Source organism: Cricetulus griseus, chromosome 8 (assembly GCF_003668045.3).
Source record: "Cricetulus griseus strain 17A/GY chromosome 8, alternate assembly CriGri-PICRH-1.0, whole genome shotgun sequence".
NCBI lineage: Eukaryota > Metazoa > Chordata > Mammalia > Rodentia > Cricetidae > Cricetulus > Cricetulus griseus.
The window spans coordinates 58,281,324-58,301,358 of record NC_048601.1 but is presented as its reverse complement, the minus strand read 5'-3'; the positions used below and the strand labels follow the sequence as shown (position 1 = coordinate 58,301,358).

The 20,035-nt window shown below is 44.3% G+C and overlaps 2 protein-coding genes across 2 annotated transcripts; one reads left to right on the top strand and one right to left on the bottom strand.

Annotated features, from left to right (window-relative positions):
• Window positions 1-50: 50 nt before the first annotated feature.
• LOC103159269 lies at window positions 51-18,367 on the bottom strand. The gene is made up of 5 exons (XM_035449039.1): window positions 18,349-18,367; window positions 17,693-18,284; window positions 16,278-16,339; window positions 12,014-12,128; window positions 51-217 (listed from the first exon to the last, which is right to left on the bottom strand). Exons 1-4 carry the CDS (start codon window positions 18,365-18,367, stop codon window positions 12,040-12,042), a joined length of 762 nt encoding a protein of 253 aa, XP_035304930.1. The 3' UTR covers window positions 51-217; window positions 12,014-12,039.
• On the top strand, window positions 18,187-19,790 carry Pcbp1 (poly(rC) binding protein 1). The gene has a single exon (XM_027428603.2). The coding sequence runs from the start codon at window positions 18,366-18,368 to the stop codon at window positions 19,434-19,436; it is 1,071 nt and encodes a 356-aa protein (XP_027284404.1). The 5' UTR covers window positions 18,187-18,365; the 3' UTR covers window positions 19,437-19,790.
• Window positions 19,791-20,035: the final 245 nt, after the last annotated feature.

Below are 20,035 nucleotides of genomic sequence, written 5' to 3'. Positions count from 1 at the left end.
AAGGAGGGAAAGGGGGAGAAAATATAAATCATACTACAGAATACTATTCAGCCAATAAAAGTAAATTTTTTTATAAGTTTGCAACAACATGGACTGAAGCAGGGGATCATCATGTTAAGTGATTCAAGCTAGGCACAGAAGCAAGCACAATCTCCTCATACATGGAAATAAGGAACGTCGATCTCATGACAGCCAAGAATGTGGTCGTGGTCAGAGGCTGGAGAGAAGGAGGAAGAGGGGTGGAGAGGTTACAATTAGGAATATGCAGTTGGGCCATGCTATGTCAAAGAGTAGGACTACAAACAGTGATAATGTGTTATATATTCCAGAAGCTAAAAGATGGATTTTTAATGTTTTTTGAGGTTTTGTTTTGTTTTGGGGTTTTTGTTTGGTTGTTTTTTTGAAACAGGGTTTCTCTGTGTAGTTTTGTAAACCAGGATGGCCTCAAACTCACAGAGAACCGCCTGCCTCTGCTTCCTGTGTGTTGAGATTTAAGGCGTGTATCACCACTGCCGAGCTGGGGGTTTGTTTTTTGTTTTGTTTTGTTTTTTAGTTTTTTTTAAACCACAAAGGAAGGATTCATGTTTGATGGGATAGGTGCTGTCTAACCTAATTTAAACAATCCACAATGTACATACATGTGAAAACATCACACTGCCCCTAAGAAATATATCTGATTTCTGTTTTTCAGTTTAAAAATTAATTTAAATTTAAAATTTTATTATTTATTGGGGGTGCTATGTAATGTGTATGAAGGTCAAAGGTCAGCCTATGGGAGCCAGTTCCCCTGCCACCATGTGAGTCCCAGGGATCCCATTCTGAGCCAGCTTTCTGGCTTCCATTTAAATTAAGTCACACATACTTATTCCCCTCTTTTAAGAAAACTACTCCAATAACTTTTTCAAACTAATATTTAAAACTAGAACAAGGCAAAGAAAGAGAAAGCATATGAGGAACATATCTCTTCACAGAACCTAAAATACCTTTCAGTGAGGTAACCTGTGTCTTCAGACAGCCACTGACAATGCAGTCCCTCCTGCTCAGGTCTGTGAGTTGCTCAGCACCTAGTGGCCTAGTGAAGTAAATGCAGTTTGCCAAGAGCCCAAATAACTTCCAGCCATTTTGTGATTTTCTCCAGATTCACAGGAGAGCCTTCAATACAATTCCCCAGCTTCTGTGAAACTTAAAGACTTCACCTCCTTCTATTCTCCAAGCTAAAAAGGACTGCACATATTCCCAACTCATTCTCTAAGGTGAAAAAGGCTTTGCACCTTGGAGTATATAATGACAAGAAATTATACACATTTGCTAGGCTGCATCTGCAAAGTACTTACAGGTAAAAGGGTTTTTGTGCAGGTTGACTCAAGTGAAAGCAAACAAAACAAAAGGATATGGGAAGACTAAAGTGTGCCTAGAGACAAGCAAGCTAAGGCTGCCTGTGGAAAATAAACTAATCCTGTAGGGTTCCAGATTAGCCTAAATTTCGTAAGATGTCTCATTTAAATTTCAACTCAAACAAAATATAAAGCCTGGCATCACAGTGACCCCATGTACCGAGGAGACTGAGGCAAGACTATAAAGGCTGGTCAGCAGGATCAACCATGTCTCAAAAAAAAAAAAAAAAAAAAAAAAAAAAAAAAGAAAGAAAGAAAGAAAAGAAAAGAAATAATGTTTTGTTAGTGAAAACTATTCAACAGTATCACCAGGAAGTCAGACATGGTGATACATGCCTATATTCCTAACTATGGAGGAGGAGGCAGGAAGAGTAAGAATTTCAGGCCAGCCTGAAATAAAACCATCTCAAAAATAAAAATTAGGAGACATAGTAAAGTGATGCCTTTCCCTATCAGTGTTTGAACAGAATGGGGGTGGGCGTCTGCCAGGGGAGGGTAGAAAGCATGCCTGTAGCACATGGAAGATCAGGGACAGGAGAATATTTGAAATACTTCAGAGGTTCTTCCAAGCTCTAAACTATCATCATCTTGAACTAAAAAGTCACTGACAACACTAAAGACTCTCTTCTGCTTGTTTTTTCAGATACCCCAGGCAATATAACCCAGTGGCTAGAGGCACAGACCTGACACTACAATCTGAGCAAATGTGAACACATTACTGAACTGTTTTCCTCAGCTTTGTTATCTCTCATAAGATTACTATGAAGATAAGTTATAGGATACTAGGTAAGTACTTAAAACAGCACTCCACACATGAAAAGGTACAAAACCAACATTTTGAAAAGACAAGGAAAGGAGACGAGAGGGGAGGGGAGAAGAGGGGCAGGGAATGACCTGCTTGCTTTAGCTAACCTTATTCAAGCCTCAACGAAAATGTCCCTGGCTGTTACTGACCAGAGGCTGAGTTCCCTTGGCAACCATCTTCAAGAAAGAGCCAGAGCTGCTGTGTTCATGGAGTACTCATCCCTTGCCCTTAAAGTTGGCATCTTCTGTGCATTCAAACAGGCCACCTTTGACTTTACAAGTGCCTCACTCCAAATTCAGATAGCAAGCAGTGCTACCCTCCTTCTCATGGCCAGTCAGCATTCAAAAGCACTTCAGAGACCCTCTAGGCCCACATTTTGCTCAATACATGAGGGTATAAAAGCTAAAAGAAAGTGAAGTCCTAGGGATAAATTGGGGCAAAGTCAAGCACAGTCATAAGCACTTACTCCTGGTGGCCAAAATCTTCCCATTTTTCAGAAAAAGAAAAATGGTGGCTTTAACCTGCTGAGCCATCTCTCCACTCTTTACTACCTCTTAAATCACAGTCATAGAACATACTTTTTGAATTTTAGATTTTTTTGGGGGGGAGGGAGTGAACTAGGGGATGTTCAACCGGTTAAAAAAAATGAAAGGGAGAAAGAAATCAAAAATAAGCCGGATAAAAATAAATTAAATAAATAATAATAATAATAATAATAATAATAATAATAATAATAATAATAAAGCTGGACGGTGGTGGTGGTGAATGCCTTTAATCCCAGCACTTGGGAGGCAGAGGCAGGTGGATCTCTGAGAGTTTGAGGCCAGCCTAATCTACAGAACAAGTGTCAGGCTCCAAAGCTACACAGAGAAGCCCTGTCTCTAAAAACAAAAAACAAAAAAAAGAAAAAAAAAATCAAAAATATATTTACTTATTAGCATTTCAGATATGGGGTGTTCAAACAGCACTATACACTTTCCATGGGGGCAGGCCTCAAGGTGCGGGGATCTGGAGCCAGAACACTGTGTGCAAATCCCAGCTCTACCACTAACAGAATGGTTCTAAGTGAGCTTCCTAAACCTCTTCAAAAATAAAAAACAAGGTTTAAGGACTAAAGGGGATAATTCCATGTAAAGACTACATCAGAGTTCTCTGGGTGCACAATGATTGCTCTGCTTCTCATCACTAACTGCTTGTGCACAGACTAGGAGCTGGAGAGATGGCTCAGTGGTTAAGAGCACTTACTGTGCTCTTGCAGAGGACCTGAGTTCAGTTTCTAGCATCCACATCAGGTGGCTCCCAACTGCCTATAACGCCATCTCTAGAAGGACCCAACAACCTCTCATGGTCTCCACATACATACATACATACATACATACATACATACATACACACACACACACACACACACACACACACACACACACACACACCAAAAGAACAATAATGATAAACATAACAAGAGACAAGATTGTACTTCTAGTCCAAAGAACATCAGAATCCTAAGGCATACATCTTTATTCAGCTCCTATTTCTGGCCCAGGGAACACCCAGCCCTTCAGCAACCAAGCATTCTTTATTTCTCTGCATCTAGGGAATAACTTACTGCACAGGCAGTAAGATACTTAAAAATCACAAAGGAGGGTCAGGAGGATAGAACCCAAGCACACCCAAGAAACTAAAACCTACTTCAAATTCAGCAAGAGACATCTCTGATCCAGGGTCTCTCACCATCAAAAGTGATGCAGCAGAATGGTTAGCAGCAAAAGCTCTGAGGTTCAGCTGCCTAAGACAAACTCTGGTCTAGAGAACAGCTATGTGCCAACATCTCTAGTTACATTCAAGGCTGAGACAGAACATCACTTTACATTCATCAGTTTGAGACCTACCTAGACAATACAGTAAAACCCTGAATCCAAAAGAAAAAAAAGAGGGTGGCATACCTTTAATCCCAACACTTGGGAGGCAGGGACAGGTGGATCTCTCTGAGTTCAAGGCTAGTCTGGTCTACAGAGTGAGTTCCACCACAGCCAGGCCTATGTAAAGAGACCTTGTCTTAAAAAGGGGGGGGGGGGGAAGGGGAGGAAGGAAGGAAGGAAGGAAGGAAGGAAGGAAGGAAGAAAGAAAGAAAGAAAGAAAGAAAGAAAGAAAGAAAGAGGAAGGATGAGAAAGGCAGACCAATAGCAGGCATATTGAAATGTTTTTTTTTTTTTCCCACACTGGAGGCAGAATCCAGGGACCTGACACCTAATAACAGGAGTGTGTATATTTGAATGTGTGAGTGCTCTTGAATGTGGAGGCCAAACGGTGACATCAAGCATCTTCTTCAACAGGCATAGTGGTACATACTTTTAATCCCAGCACTCAAGAGACAGAGGTACACAAATCTCTGTGAGTTTGAGGCCAGCCTGCTACACACTTAGATCATATCTCAAAAAAAAAAAAAAAAAAAAAAAATCTTCCTCACTCATTATTTATTGAACATGGTTTCTTGTTGTCACCAATTCAGCTAGTCTATCTAGCCAGCTTGCTCCAGGGATCCCTCTACCTCCCTTGCCCTTGGATTACAGAAAAGCCACCATAACCCCTTCATCTGTAGTTTATGCAGTTCTAGAGCTCCAAATCCCACGCCTCTGCTTTCTGAGCTGTCTACTCAGTCCTAATAATAGGATTCTTTCTTTTTTTTTTTGGAGGGGAGGGGGGATTGTTTTGTTTTGTTTTTTTTGTTTTTGTTTTTGTTTTGTTTTGTTTTTAAGAAAGGGTTCTCTATGTAACAGCCCTGGCTGTCCTGAGACTCACTCTATCAACCAGGCTGGCCTTGAACTCACAGAGAACTGCTGCCTCTGCCTTCTTAATACTGGGATTAAAGGCATACACCACCACTGACTGGCCTAATAATAGAATTTTAAAGAAACTCTTAAAAAGGTCATAATAGGGGGAATGAGAGGATTAACAATATAAGTGACATAAAAGGAGATAAGGATTACTTAGGAAGTCCTGGGAGATTAGGCAACAGAAAACTAACTTCTCACCTATAATCCCAGCACTAGAAAACAGAAGCAAAAAGATACAATTTGAGGCCAGCCTCGTTTACATATATAGCCAGTCCCTGTCTCAGAATAAGTAAATGAATGAATGAAAAGAAGGAATGAAGGTGATTAATAAAGGAATTGGGACAGAAAGAGCATAGTGAGTACAGTGAGTACAAAATCAGCCTGTGTTACAGTGAAAGCCTATCTCAAAAAACAAGACTAAAAGTTGGCATGATGGCCCAAATGAGAAGTTCACATCTGATATCATGTGGTTGGACAGTCCAAAGCAAGTACTCTATAGATACTGTGAAAATGTCCTTCAAAGCAAGCTTTATGTACATTATATAACAAATGTAAACCTCACATTCAGACTGGGGTTCCACTGTACACCTCTGCTCCACAGCATGCTGGAAACTCAACAATTGTTTTACCAGTCTTTCCTTGTGTCCTCACCACCTATAGGAGACACACACATACTTTTTTTTTCAAGACAGGGTTTCTCTGTGTAGCTTTAGAGCCTGTCCTGGTACTCACTCTGTAGACCAGGCCGGCCTTGAACTCACAGAGATTTGCCTGCCTCTGCCTCCCAAGTGTTGGGATTAAAGATGTACGCCACCATTGCCTGGCAGGAGACATCCCTTGTTCTGCTGATATAGTCTATGAAATTCTCCTTACATTTATTTTACTTTTTTACATATATGAGTGTTTTGCCTGCATGCATGTCTATACACCTCACTTATGCAAAGCCAGAAAAGGGCCTTAAAGCTCTTAGAACTGGAGTTACAGACCATTAGCTGCCATGTGGCTGTTAGGAAACCAACCCAGGTCTTCTGGGTAAATAGTCAGTGCCCTTAACTAGTGAGCCATCTCTCTAGCCCTGGAGACAACACATTTTAACAAATCAATAATGTTGAACAAAAGCTTTGTCTGGTTGAAGTAACTATCTCTGAAAACAAGTCTCTGACAGCAAATCACTTTGTGTGCTCAGCAGGTGGGATCATAGAAATGACCTAGTGAAACATTTATGTTGTTCTGAATAAAGTAGCAATTTCTCTTGAATTCTTTTCCCTCCTTTCTAACTCAAATGTCCTCACCAACTGTACAAAGCCCTAAGTTTACACATACATTCTTCCTTCAAAACAAAACCTGACAGATGACTCAGTGATTAACAGCACTTGCTTTTGCAAAGGACTCTGGTTCCAACCCATATGGTAGTTTACAACCTTCTGTAATTCCAGTTCTAGAAGAAAATCCCTCTTCTACTGCATGTGGTACACATCCTTACATGCAGGCAATGACTCATTTACTTAGAAAACAAGGAACAAACCAAAACTCAGACCAACAACCAGACATGGTGGAGAACACAGACATCCCAGCACTCAAAAGACTAAGGTAGAAGGACTAAGAATTCAAGATTATTATAGGCTATGTAGCATGTCCCAGGCCAGTATGCACTACACAGTGAGACCAATCTATAAATGTTGTGGAATAGAATATTTGTTTAACTAAGATGTATTATATTTGTTTGTGTTGCAGAATAATTGCTTAACTATGTAAAGCCGTTTCATTTTTTTATGCTACATTTGTTTAATTATGTAAAGATGTGTTACTTTTGTTTATGCTGCTTTTTTTTTTTTAAACTAGATAAAGATGTGTTGTTGTTTCACCTTGCCTACTTAAGGCACCTAATTGGTCTAATAAAGAGCTGAACAGCCAATATCTAGGCAGAGAAGGAATAGGCAGGGCTGGCAAGTAGAGAGAAAAGGGGAACAAGACAACATCCAGTCAGCCAGCCAGCCAAGGAGCAGCCCGACGGGGAAGAGGCAGGAAAGTAGGACACACTGAATGAATGAAAGGTAAAAAGCTCCAAAGCAAAACATAGATGAAGAGAAACAGGTTAAATTAAGTAATAAGAGGCAGTGGGACAAGCATAACATAAGGCCAAGCATTCATACATAACTAATAAGTCTCTGTGTCATGATTTGGGAGCTAATGGTTTAAGAAAGCCTACTATAGTACAACACAATGATTACAGTCTGAACCACACAGTGAGGTGAGCCTGCACTATACAGTGAGACCATGTCTCAAAATTTCATAAAGCAAGCCCAGCATGGTAGAACACACCTTCAATTCCAGCACTCCGGAGACAAAGCCAGGTAGATCTCTGTGAGCTCAAGGTCATCCAGAGCTACAGAGAAACCCTGCTTCAAAAAAACAAATTCAGATGTCTTTGTCTTCTTACTAAGTACTGCTCCAAAATAAACACTTTCTCTTTCTGCATTCTGGCAAGGGTAGTTCAAGTGCCAATAACCCAAGGCTAGGGATATGGCTTAGTGGTCAAAGTGCTTACTAGAATGCACAAAGCCCTGAATTGCATCCCAGAAACACATAAATGAAGTGTGGTGGCATACGCATGTAATCCTAGCACTCAGGAAGTAAAGGAGAATCAGGAGTTCAAGGTAATCCTTCATTATATAGTCTGAAGCCCAGTTTTGGGCTGAAGATCCTGGCTTTAAATAAATAAATAGACAAATAAATAAGATTGGCCATGCCTGGCTCCAAATAAATAAGTAAAATAAGCCATGCTTCTGAAACAGCACAAAAATAATCATTAAAAATTAGGTAACACGGAGCCAGGTGGTGGTGGCTCACATCTTTAGTCCCAGCACTCGGGAGGCAGAGGCAAGCACTCTGTGAGTTCGAGCCAGCCTGATCTACAATAGCTAGTTCCACGACAGCCTCCAAAGCCACAGAGAAACCCTGTCTCAAAAAACCAAAAAAAAAAAAAAAAAAAAAAAAAAAAAGTAACACAGCCAGGCAATTGTGGAGCACACCTACTCCTAGCATTAGGGAGGCAGAGACAGGTGGATCTCTGTGAATTCAAGGTCAGCCTACTCTACAGAGTGAGTTCAAGGACAGCCAGGGTCATCAAACAGAGAAACCCTATATTCAAAAGAAAAAGAATTGGTAAGACAAACACCCTCCATTCCTTCCTGAAATGGCTGGCTTTAGATTGACTGTGTTGTCTATGCCTTTGTGCTCTCTCTAAACAGAATCTCCTTCCCTGTTACCCACTTTACCTTTGAGACTCCAAATATCATCCTTATCCTTCTTAGACTCATTCCAAATCTAAATTAAAAGACCTTCTTTGCATTCCTACTGCACCCACTATTACTTTACATTCTAAGACTTAGTATACTGTCCTGGATTGCTTGTCTGTTTCCTTCCCTGAACCATATAATTCAGAAAGCAAAGACAAAAATCTCACTTTTTTTTTTTTTTTTTTTGAGGGTGTTTGTGTGTGTGTGTGAGACAGAGAGAGGATAGGGAGTGGTTGGTCTGAGAAAAAGTCTTACAGCAGCACCATGCAATGCTCCTCACCTCACCTTCCCAGTGAAATTATAGGGTGCACCATCGCCACCTGGCTTCACTTCTCAGATTCCAGTGTGTAGGATACATCAAGCTCTTAGTGATTATTTACTGAGTGGATATGATGACTTTCATGGTAAAATATCTTGACTTTACTATGACTTTTTCCCCTTGTTTTTCTGAGACAGGATTTCACACTATACCCAGACTAGCCTCAAACTCTTTATCTTCCTGCCTCTCTTTCCCCAGTACTGGGAATACAGGTATAAACTCCCATTCCCAGCTCCCTTTTGTGACTTTTGTAATGTATTTTCCCTAATAAACAAAATGAATTTAGAACAGTATTAAAATTATTGGCATGGAAACCTATCTCCAGATGATAGCAAAAATTAAAAAAAAAAAAAAAAAAAACATCCCCCACTTGTTAAAGGGAATAGAGAATTGGCGGCTGGAGAGGTGGCTCAGTAGTTAGGAGCATTGGCTGCTCTTTCAGAGGGCCCAGGTTCCTAGCATCCATATGGTAGCTCACAACCATCTGTAACTGCAATTCAGGTGACTGGTGCCCTCTTCTGGCCTCCACCAGTAACAGACACATGTGTAGTACATAGACATACATGCAGGCAAAAACATCCAAACATATAAAAATTAATTTTTTTAATCTTTTGAAACAGATTTCTCTTTTGTAGCCCTGCTGTCCTGGAACTAACTCCATACACCTGGCTAAACATAAACTCAGAGATCTGCCTACCTCTGCTTCCTGAGTGCCAGAATTAAAGGTATGCACTATCACAGCCACAAGCCAGCCCTAATACTAATAATAAAAAAAAAAAAAAAAAAAATTCCAACATCAACCCAGGAGTTGTCATGCCAGTTGGTCCCCATACTTATTGACTGGAGGTCTGACAGACAGACTCCCATATACTAATATACATTATTATAAAAGATGTTCCAGCCGGGAAGTGGTGGCACACAACTTTAGTCCCAGCACTTGGGCAGCAGAGGCAGCCGGATATCTGTGAGTTTGAGGCCAGCCTTGTCTACAAGAGCTTGTTCCAGGACAGCCTCCAAAGCCACAGAGAAACCCTGTCTCAAAAAAAAAAAAAAAAAGAAAGAAAGAAAGAAAGAAAGAAAGAAAGAAAGGGGCTGGAGAGATGGCTCAGAGGTTAAGAGCACTGACTGCTCTTCCAGAGGTCCTGAGTTCAATTCCCAGCAACCACATGGTGGCTCACAACCATCCGTTATGAGATCTGGTGCCCTCTTCTGGTGTGCAGATATACATGGAAGCAGAATGTTGTATACATAATAAATAAAATCTTAAAAAAAAAAAAAAGAAAAGAAAAAGGGAAAAAAAAAGAAAGATGATCCAACACCTTCTGGCTTCTGCACTGTACACATGTGGTATGCATACAACAAAAAGCAGGCATACATATATACACACAAAAAGTAGTAGTAATAATAAAATTTAAGTTTTTTAGGGATTACAGAGATGGTTCAGTGGTTAATAGTGTATATATATTATACTGTTTGTTAACAGAAAACACATGGACAACCATGTTTTCTTCTTTCTGCCTTATTTGAGCATTTTCCTTCCCTTCCCTTCCTTAATTTTTATCTTTTGTACCTACATTGTGTCCGAATCTTTCCCTTAAGTTCCCTCACACACCCATCCACATACCTTACCATTTGGGTTATCTGTGAGCATCATTTTATCCAATAGGGAGAACTTAGGCCAAGAACATTACTATAATTCCTGCTAACTTCTGCATGACAATAATATCTTTCTTGTGTCTATCAGGGAATCAGCAAGTGATGTCCTAAGAGAAAACAGGGTCACCAGGACAAACTAATTACTACAGGACATGTTTCTAGGCTGTATTTTCTCAGTTTATTTTCTTTATTTGGGGTTTGGGTGGGGCATTGAAAGGATCAAACCCAGGACCACGGCACTTCAGGCAGGGACTCCACCACTGAGCTACATGCCCCAGCCCTACTATAATTATTTTATTAATGTTATGTATATATGCGAATACCACATGTATTTAAGTGCTCAGTTGCCTGAGGAGGCCAGAAATGGGCATCAGATCCCCAAGAGGTGTAATTACAGGCAGTTGTAAGATGCCCGTGGGAGATAGGACAGTCGGTAGGCACAATTAACTGCTGAGCCATTTCTTCAGACCTTAATAATTTTTATTTTATTTTTCGGCCAGATGTGGTAGCACACATCTTTAATTCCAGCACTCCACAGGCAGAGAGGTAGGCAGATCTCTGAGTTCAAGGGCAGCCTGATCTGCAAAGCCAAGACCCTGTCTGAAAAAATACAAAAAGGAAGCTAGAGAAATGGCTCAGGGATTAAGAGCACTTTCTGCTCTTACAGAGGACCCAAGTTCAATTCCCAGCACCCACAATGCACAGCTCACAGCCTCTCATAAATCCAGTTCCAGGAGACCGGCCCAACACCTTCTGGCTTGGCAGGCACTGAACAAGTGTGGTGTGCATACAGCAAGCAGGCATTCATATACACACAAAAATAATAATTTTTTTTTTAATTTTAGGGACTACAGAAATGGCTCAGTGGTTAATAGTATATATTATTCTTCCAGAGTACCTGAATTCAAGCCCAGCATCCATTATCAGTCAGTAGATAACTGCCTATAACTTTAGCTTCTGGGGATCCAGTAACTTATTCTGGCCTCTGTGAGCACTACACTCATGTGTACAAACTAACACAGATATACATAATCAAAACAAAACAAAACAAAAGGTCTTTTTAGGGGTAATTTTATTTTAAGTGTGTGTGGGCAGGTATGTATACATGAATGTTATTTTTTTTTTTTAAAGTAAAATACAGGATAGAGAAATGGCTCCATGGTTAAAAACACTTTTGCTCTATCTGAGGACCAGAGCTTAGATCCTAGCACCCACTTTGAAAGGCTCATAAAAGCCACACACACACACACACACACACACACACACACACACACACACACACACACACACACACACACACACAGAGGCCTGAGGTAATTCAAGTAGATGGGGGGGGGTCTTCTGAGTTTACAGTGTTACTTTTCTACTGTGTCAAAGTCATAGCCACAGACATAAACAAAAGGAACAATCTACAACAGGAGCCAAAAGACTTTCCTCAAGTTCTAACAAGCTGTCTAACCTTTAGCAAGTCTTTTCCCACCTACAGATAGCTCTTCTGTGAAAAGCACATTTAATAACAGTTGAGGGCAAGGTTGTCTGTGATATTAAATAATGTAGAATCACTGTGAATGGGTTTATGTACCGTGTCAAGATAAGCTAAGAGGGAAAAAAAATTCATCCTCTGAATGGAGCATAAATCCTGTGGGTTAATTTACAAAGTCTAGGCCTGACTCACCTTCCCAGACTCATTAAGCCCCTTAACCAACCTGTAGTCACTTGAATTTGGGAAGAATCATGGGTGAGATATAGGGGACTCTCCGTTCCATTTTTCCATTATCTCAGTAGCTTCATGGGTGGCTCCTCCGAACATGGAATGTGGGTCTAAAGGGAATAAAGAATTTGCTGAATGTTAGGTAAAAATTCCCCCTTCCCCAAAAGGTTAAACAAGCAAGGTCATCAAACAGTACCACACCAGGACAAAAATCAGAAAAGAGCTTGGAGATTAGTTGGCCTTTTGTTTTATAGATGGGAGCACTTAAACCCAGGAAGGACACAGATCTGGGTAATTAACATCCTCTTCTGGCCTCATCAGGCACTTCACAAACTGGGTGCATATACACACATGTATGCAAAAACACACATAAAATGAAAATATTAAAAATAACTTTCAAAAAAATGATGAGCCGGGCGGTGGTGGCGAACACTTTAATCCTAGCACTGGAGTCAGAGGCAGGAGGATCTTTATGAGTTCCAGACCAGCCTGGTCTACAAGAGCTAGTTCCAGGACAGCCTCCAAAGCCACAGAGACACCCTGTCTCAAAAAAAACAAAAACAAAAAAAAGATGAAATTAGTCTGGTGTTGATAGTAGTGGTGCACACCTTTAATCCCAGCACTTGGGAGGCAGGAGCAGGCGGATCTCTGTGAGTTTGAAGCCAGCCTGGTCTACAGAGTTAGTTCCAGGAGGGAAACCCGGTGTGGAAAAATACAAAAACAAACAAACCAAAAATAAAAACCAAACAAACAGAGGAAATATATTTATAAATATATACAATTAATTCATGATTATTATAAAATACATATAAATATACAAGTAGAAATTTTAACCACATCAGGCTTTTCATCCTGAATCTGCCTATTTTAAGTCTTTCCTGCCTCAGTAGTCTTATTATATATTGAGTTTGTTTTGTTTTTTTCAAGACAGGGTTTCTCTGTGTAGCCCTGGCCGTTCTGGAATTCACTCTCTATACCAGGCTGGCCTCAAACTCACAGATCTAACTGCCTCTGCCTCCCCGGTGCTGGGACTAAAGGCGTGCACCACCACTGCCCAGCTCTTTTTATAAATTTTATTTTATGTGTATGGGTATTTTTGACTGAATGTATGTCTGTGTGTCACTTACATGCCTGGTTCCTCCAGACACCAGAAAAGGGGTGTCAGATCCCCTAGAATTAGAGCTAACAAATTGTGAGCCACCACATGGGTTCAGAGAATTGAACACAGGTACCCTGGAAGAGGTACTCTTAACTGTTAAGCCAGGTCTCCAGCCTGAGCTAATAGCTTTAAAAGTGGAAAATTCAGAACCAGAATTTTCTCAATTAGGACACTTCCTCATTATATTTAATTTCATTCTTTTATTACCTAATTTTGGTTTTTGGTTTGTTTTGAGACAGATCCATAACTGTCCTGGTGCTCACTATGTAAGCCAGGAAGGCCTCAAACTCAAAGATCCTCCTGCCTCTGCCTCCAGAGTGCTGAGATTAAAGGTTTAGACCACCAAGCCTCCCTCTATTGCCTGACTTTTTAGTGCTTATTAATATTTTAAATTCCTTTAATCTACTCTGTCACCATTCAAGAAGAGACACCCAGCAAAATCCATCTGTAGTTTAGAGGTTCAACATATAGCTTCTCAACTCAAATGGCCTAGACTGAAGTCCTTTACCTCTGTAAAATGGAAATATTACCACTCTCTTCAAGTTCTGAGAGATTAAACATGTGCATCTGTCATAACCTACTTATGGGCTTTAATTACTTTAGTTATAATGGCTCTTATTTTCTTTGAATATAAAGAAACAGGCAGAAATTTCCAGAATATTCCAAGTAGTAATGATATTTTATAATAGTTTTGTTATATATGTGTGTGCCTATGTGAGTGATATAAACTTATTTCTTTGACAGGCGGTAGTGGCACACACGTTTAATCCCAGTGCCTCAGGGGGGCAGAGGCAGGTGGAGCTCAAGGCCAGCCTGGTCTACAGAGTAAATCCCAAGACAGTCAGAGCTACACAGAGAAACCCTGAGTCAAAAAACCAAAAAGAAATTTTTTTCAATGCTTCCCTTTTCAAAATGTGATAAGCATTGAATTAAAGCACCCAATAATGCTTGTAAGTGCCTAGCACACACTTCATGCTATCTATTATTGTCATTGCTGATATTGTGTACCTATAAAGCTGTTTGCACAATTAAGTAAAATAATGTTAATCTGGAATGTTTGACACATCATCTCACTGTAAATCCAAACACAAAGCTCTTCTCTCCCTGATGCCCACAGTCAAAGGCACTTAGGTGCATGTTTGTTGCTTGGCACACTACCAGTTACATTGAGGAGTCCACAGATTATGAAGGATTGGAGCCAGGCAAAATCACTTATTTTATCTGCTAAGGTATTGGGATGGGGAAGCCAGAAAACCACCACAAGAGTAACTGAGGAAAGTGAGCCATACAGAAAATGCTTGCTCCCCTGAAGCCACGTAGATAAAGATATGCCAGAGGAGGCCAGGTTAGCAGATACTTGAACTTTTGGACAAGACTCAATCACTTCCATTTCCAGTCCTCATCCAGAGGCTTCTTAAATAATATTTGAGCCTAAACGTCACTAATGTTAGAATAAAGCTTGAGTGGGGGTCCATGCAGACGAGGATAACAGGGGGGGGGGGGGGGAGACACGACATCTGGGACAGGACAAACATGCCAGACAGAAAGAGCTTAGTGAGTAGTTTTATTAGAAAGGGAATTTCGGGGAAGAAAGAGAAAAGAGTTAAGACACACAGAGAGGACAGAAGAGAAGAGGGACACAGGAAATGTCCTGTCTGCCCCAGGGGAACTTCAGGAAGGCAGAGGAAAGAGAGAGCATAAGTGGACTGGGGTCTTTCTTTTAAAGGGGACCTTTGCACCACACAACGCAATCATGGAACCCTGGGCTGACCACGGTACTGTCTGAGTGCACTCTGCCAGGCGGCAGGGGCAGGCCAGCATCATGTCTGAATCCTTACAACTAACACCAGAAAAAACTGGAAGGCACTAAACACACAAGTAGGGGCTATCGATTCAGCAATTGGTTATCTTTTAAAAATGACATGCTGGCTGGCAGTGGTGGCCCAAGCCTTCAAACCTTTAATCCCAGAACCTGGGAGGCAGAGGTAGAAGGAAGGATCTCTATGAGTTCTAGGCCAGCCTGGTCTACAGAGGTAGTTCCAGGACATCCAGGCCTACACAAAGAAACCCTGTCTTCAAAAACCAAAATAAATATAAATAAAATGACTAGCTCGCCAGCAGTAGTGACACAGGCCTTTAACCCCAGAACTGGAAGGCAGAGACAGGTTCAATCTCTGAGTTCAAGGTCAGCCTGGTCTACAAGAGTGAGCTCCAGCTGGGTGTTGGTGGGGCATGCCTTTAATCCCAGCCCTCAGGGAAGCAGAGGCAGGCGGATTTCTGCAAGTTCTAGGCCAGCCTGGTCTACAAGAGCTAGTTCCAGGACATCCTCCAAAGCCACAGAGAAACCCTGTCTCGAAAAACAAAAGAAAAAACAAAAACAAAACAAAACAAAACAGTGAGCTCCAGGACAATCCTATGGGGGGGGGGCACCGAAAACAGCATTTAAATTCTTTCTTTTTGAAACAAGGTCTTGCTATGTAGCCGGTTGGTCTCAGAAATCTACCTGTTTCTGACTCCCCAGTGCTAGTTGAAAGGTTATCATGTCCTGTAACATTTACATTCTATAATCCTGCCAGTGGGAAGTTATTCTTTTGTTTAGAACGAAGAAAAGAGAAATGCTGAGACATAAGACATGTTGACTAGTTTATTATAGGGGCCCAGCAGAGTAGGGAGACTAAGAGAAGAGGAACAGGGGTAAATGGCTGACCGCCATGGCCAGTCGCCAGAGAGACAGACAGGGGGGGGGGGGTGAAGAGAGAGAAAGCAGAGAGCATAAAGGGGTCCTCTGCACCTGCGTGCACTTAGTTCCCATGGTAACAGACTTAGTTCCACCAGGTAACAGGGGCAGGCCAGCATAATGCCTGAACCTTTCAGGTAGCATATGCCTATTAATTCCAGTATCTAAAAGGATGAGACAGGAGGATCCAGAGATCAGGGTAAGCTGGGCTTCATAGTGACTTTGCACTGAAAAACACACGGGCTGAGAATGTGGAGTTTGGCAAATTTAAGACCCTATGTCTTAAGACCCTCCAGCTCTGCAAAAAAATAAAAAAATAAAAAAACAACTGATTTAAATAAAAAATCTGCAACAGGTGCTCACCAGTAAGGAAATCAGAAGGATATGGATTCCATTCGCCATAATCTCTCTGCGTTTGTCTTACTCTGTTGGGGGGTAAAAAAAAAAAAAAAAAAAAAAAGAGAGAGAAAGAGAAATAAATGCCCACTTCACATCAGGGGACTGTGATTAAAAAAAAAAAAATGTAGTGAAATGTTTAGAATGGAATCTGAATTGACCTACAATCACCATCGGTTCCTCTTGACTATCAAAGTGGACATAACTGCGAACTTGCGGGTCACTGGACAGTGGAATGAGTCACTGGCATTCTAATGGCTTAACTATAAAATTTTTAATCACTTAACACCACAACCTGTTCAAGGTCTAGAAAAACAGATGCCTGGGTACTTGGCTAGGTGCTGCAAACACACCTGCCGGCCGTTATCCAATTTAGGGAAAAAAAAAAAAAAAAAAAAAAACTCAACGTTAGGCCTGCCTTCTAGTTATTCACACGCCCAACAAAGGAGGCGGAGGACGTAGATTTCTGCCCACAAACTCCCAAAAGCGGCCTGCCATTTCCTCCTGACCGGACGTGGGGAAGGATTGAGAATGATCAGACACCACGTTCTAGAGCTTTCGGACCCACCCCAATTTCTCGTTGGCGACACGTGTCGCCATTTTGTTGGGAAACATGGCTGCCGGCCTTCCCCACTGTGGGGATGAAAGGGGGCGGAGGAGCGCCGGGTTAGCCCTTTCTCTGAGGCATTAAACACATTCGCACGACCTCCTCTAGTCTGGCCATGCCCCTGGGGCCGGGAGAGGGCAAGGCAGCGTCTCGATGGCCATTTCCCGGCGTGAGGAACTCGGTCAGGGAGACCTCCCAAGATGGCGGCGGCGGCGGCGGCGGCGGGGCCGGGCCGGGGCCGGGCCGGGGGTTGGCCGCCTCCACAGAGCGTGGTCGTGCGGGGCCACGCCGGCCGCCTCGGCGCGCACTCCTGCTCTAAGGTCCGCGGCGGCTGCCGCGGGAGACGCGACGCAAGGGCGGGAGGTGGGGCTTCTGAGGGCTTCACGGACACAGGCCAACAAAACGCAAACAAAGCATTATGTAAATGGACGCCATTCTCCTCGCGGCCCTGTGCCTAACTAACACTTGCCCAAACCCCCACAGCTGCCGCTCGCCCGCTCGCCCGCCCGCCGGAGCGGCGCATGCCGGGGTAGGCGCGTCTCAACTCTTTCTGCGCACCGGACGCGGCCACCGGACTGAGGCCAAGGTGGGGGTTGGGACGAGGCGCCCGGACGCCGGGGACGAAGAGGCCCCACGTGCCCACCAGAGCGCGTGCTCGCCCGCCCGCCCGCCGGGCCGCGCCTCGCCTCGCCGCCCCTCCCCCCCGGAAGACGCCGTGGGCCTCGCTCGGCCCCCCCTCGCCCTTGCGCATGCGCCTGGGCCACCTCGCGCGCACGTTTTAAACCCGCGGCGTCCCCGGCTACCGCCTGCAGTGGCTTCCGCGGATGCCTGTATCGCTCCGCGCTCGAACTCATCGGCGGGGCGGGCGGGCGAGCGGCGCCCGTCTCCGTCACAAAACAATAAGTTTCGCAGCCCCCTGCCGGTGCCGCCAGAGTTCATAAAGCACGTGCTCCCTCTCAAACCCTGCCGGGTCCCCAGGTGCGCCCTCGCTGTGCGTTTCCTCGCCTCCCGCCGAGCCACCGGGCTACTTTTCTCAAGTGCCGCGCGCGCGCTGGCGCAGTCTTGTGACCTAAAAAAAAGCCGGTCCTCTTTTTTTTTTTCTCTCTCTTCTCCTAGGGGTCCTGCGCGGCAAGTACTTCCGGGGTCAGAGGGTACGCGGGGTTGAAAGCGGGCTTCCCGCCCCGCCCAGACCGCCGAGGCTGCCGCCGGAGTCGCCACCGCCGCGCCCTCGCCCACCCGCCCGTCCGCCGTTCCCGGCCCCGCTCGCCCCCGCCGCCGCCGCCGCTCGCCTTGCGACGCCGCCGCGGCCTCCCTCCCGCGCCCGCCCGCTCCCGCGGCCCCCGCTCGCTCGCGCCGGCAGTTCGGGCCTACTCCTCCCCTCCCCCGCCAGCCGCCCAGGACTTGACCACGTAACGAGCCCAACTCCCGAACGCCGCCCGCCGCTCGCCATGGACGCCGGTGTGACTGAAAGCGGACTCAACGTGACTCTCACCATTCGGCTGCTGATGCACGGAAAGGAAGTAGGCAGCATCATCGGGAAGAAAGGGGAGTCGGTGAAGAGGATCCGCGAGGAGAGCGGCGCGCGGATCAACATCTCGGAGGGGAACTGCCCGGAGAGAATCATCACGCTGACTGGGCCCACCAATGCCATCTTTAAGGCCTTCGCCATGATCATCGACAAGCTGGAGGAAGATATCAACAGCTCCATGACCAACAGCACGGCGGCCAGCAGGCCCCCGGTCACCCTCCGGCTGGTGGTGCCCGCCACCCAGTGCGGCTCTCTGATCGGCAAGGGCGGCTGCAAGATCAAGGAGATCCGCGAGAGCACGGGGGCCCAGGTCCAGGTGGCGGGGGATATGCTGCCCAACTCGACCGAGCGGGCCATCACTATCGCCGGCGTGCCGCAGTCGGTGACCGAGTGTGTCAAGCAGATCTGCCTGGTCATGCTGGAGACGCTCTCCCAGTCTCCGCAAGGGAGAGTCATGACCATCCCGTACCAGCCCATGCCGGCCAGCTCGCCGGTCATCTGCGCGGGCGGCCAAGATCGCTGCAGCGACGCGGCGGGCTACCCCCACGCCACCCACGACCTGGAGGGACCACCTCTAGACGCCTACTCGATTCAAGGACAACACACCATTTCTCCGCTCGATCTGGCCAAGCTGAACCAGGTGGCAAGACAACAGTCTCACTTTGCCATGATGCACGGCGGGACGGGATTCGCCGGAATTGACTCCAGCTCTCCAGAGGTGAAAGGCTATTGGGCAAGTTTGGATGCATCTACTCAAACCACCCATGAACTCACCATTCCAAATAACTTAATCGGCTGTATAATCGGGCGCCAAGGCGCCAACATCAATGAGATCCGCCAGATGTCCGGGGCCCAGATCAAAATTGCCAACCCAGTGGAAGGCTCTTCTGGAAGGCAGGTCACTATCACCGGCTCGGCTGCCAGTATCAGCCTGGCCCAGTATCTCATCAATGCCAGGCTTTCCTCTGAGAAGGGCATGGGGTGCAGCTAGAACAGTGTAGGTTCGCTCGTAACCCCCTTCTGCTGTTTTCCCATGATCCAACTGTGTAATTTCTGGTCAGTGATTCCAGGTTTTAAATAATTTGTAAGTGTTCAGTTTCTACACTTTATCATCTGCTAAGAATTTAAAAAGAAAATCACATTCTCTGTTCAGCTGTTATTGCTGGGATCCATATTTAGTTTTATAAGCTTTTCCCTGTTTTTAGTTTTGTTTGGGTTTTTTGGCTCATGGATTTTATTTCTGTTTGTCGATAAGCAATGTAAGAGTGGAATGTTAATAAATTTCAGTTTAGTTCTGTAATGTCAAGAATTTAAGAATTAAAGAAAGTGGATTGGTTAAAAAATGCTTCGTATTTGAAAAAGCTGGGAATTACTTATCTTAAACTCTCCCGTTGGAGCTCTTCTTTTCCCCTTCCCTTCCCCTTTTTTAAGTATGGGGTTCGTGGAGGCCGGAGGGATAAGGGTGGGCCGCGCTTGTTATCCTTTGCAATCTTTCCTTGCCTTATCGGTAAGATTCCGTTCCCTCTGCCCCAACAAAGGAATGGCAGGTTGGGCCTGCTTTGGGATGTTTTTAGACGTGGTCTCTTCCTG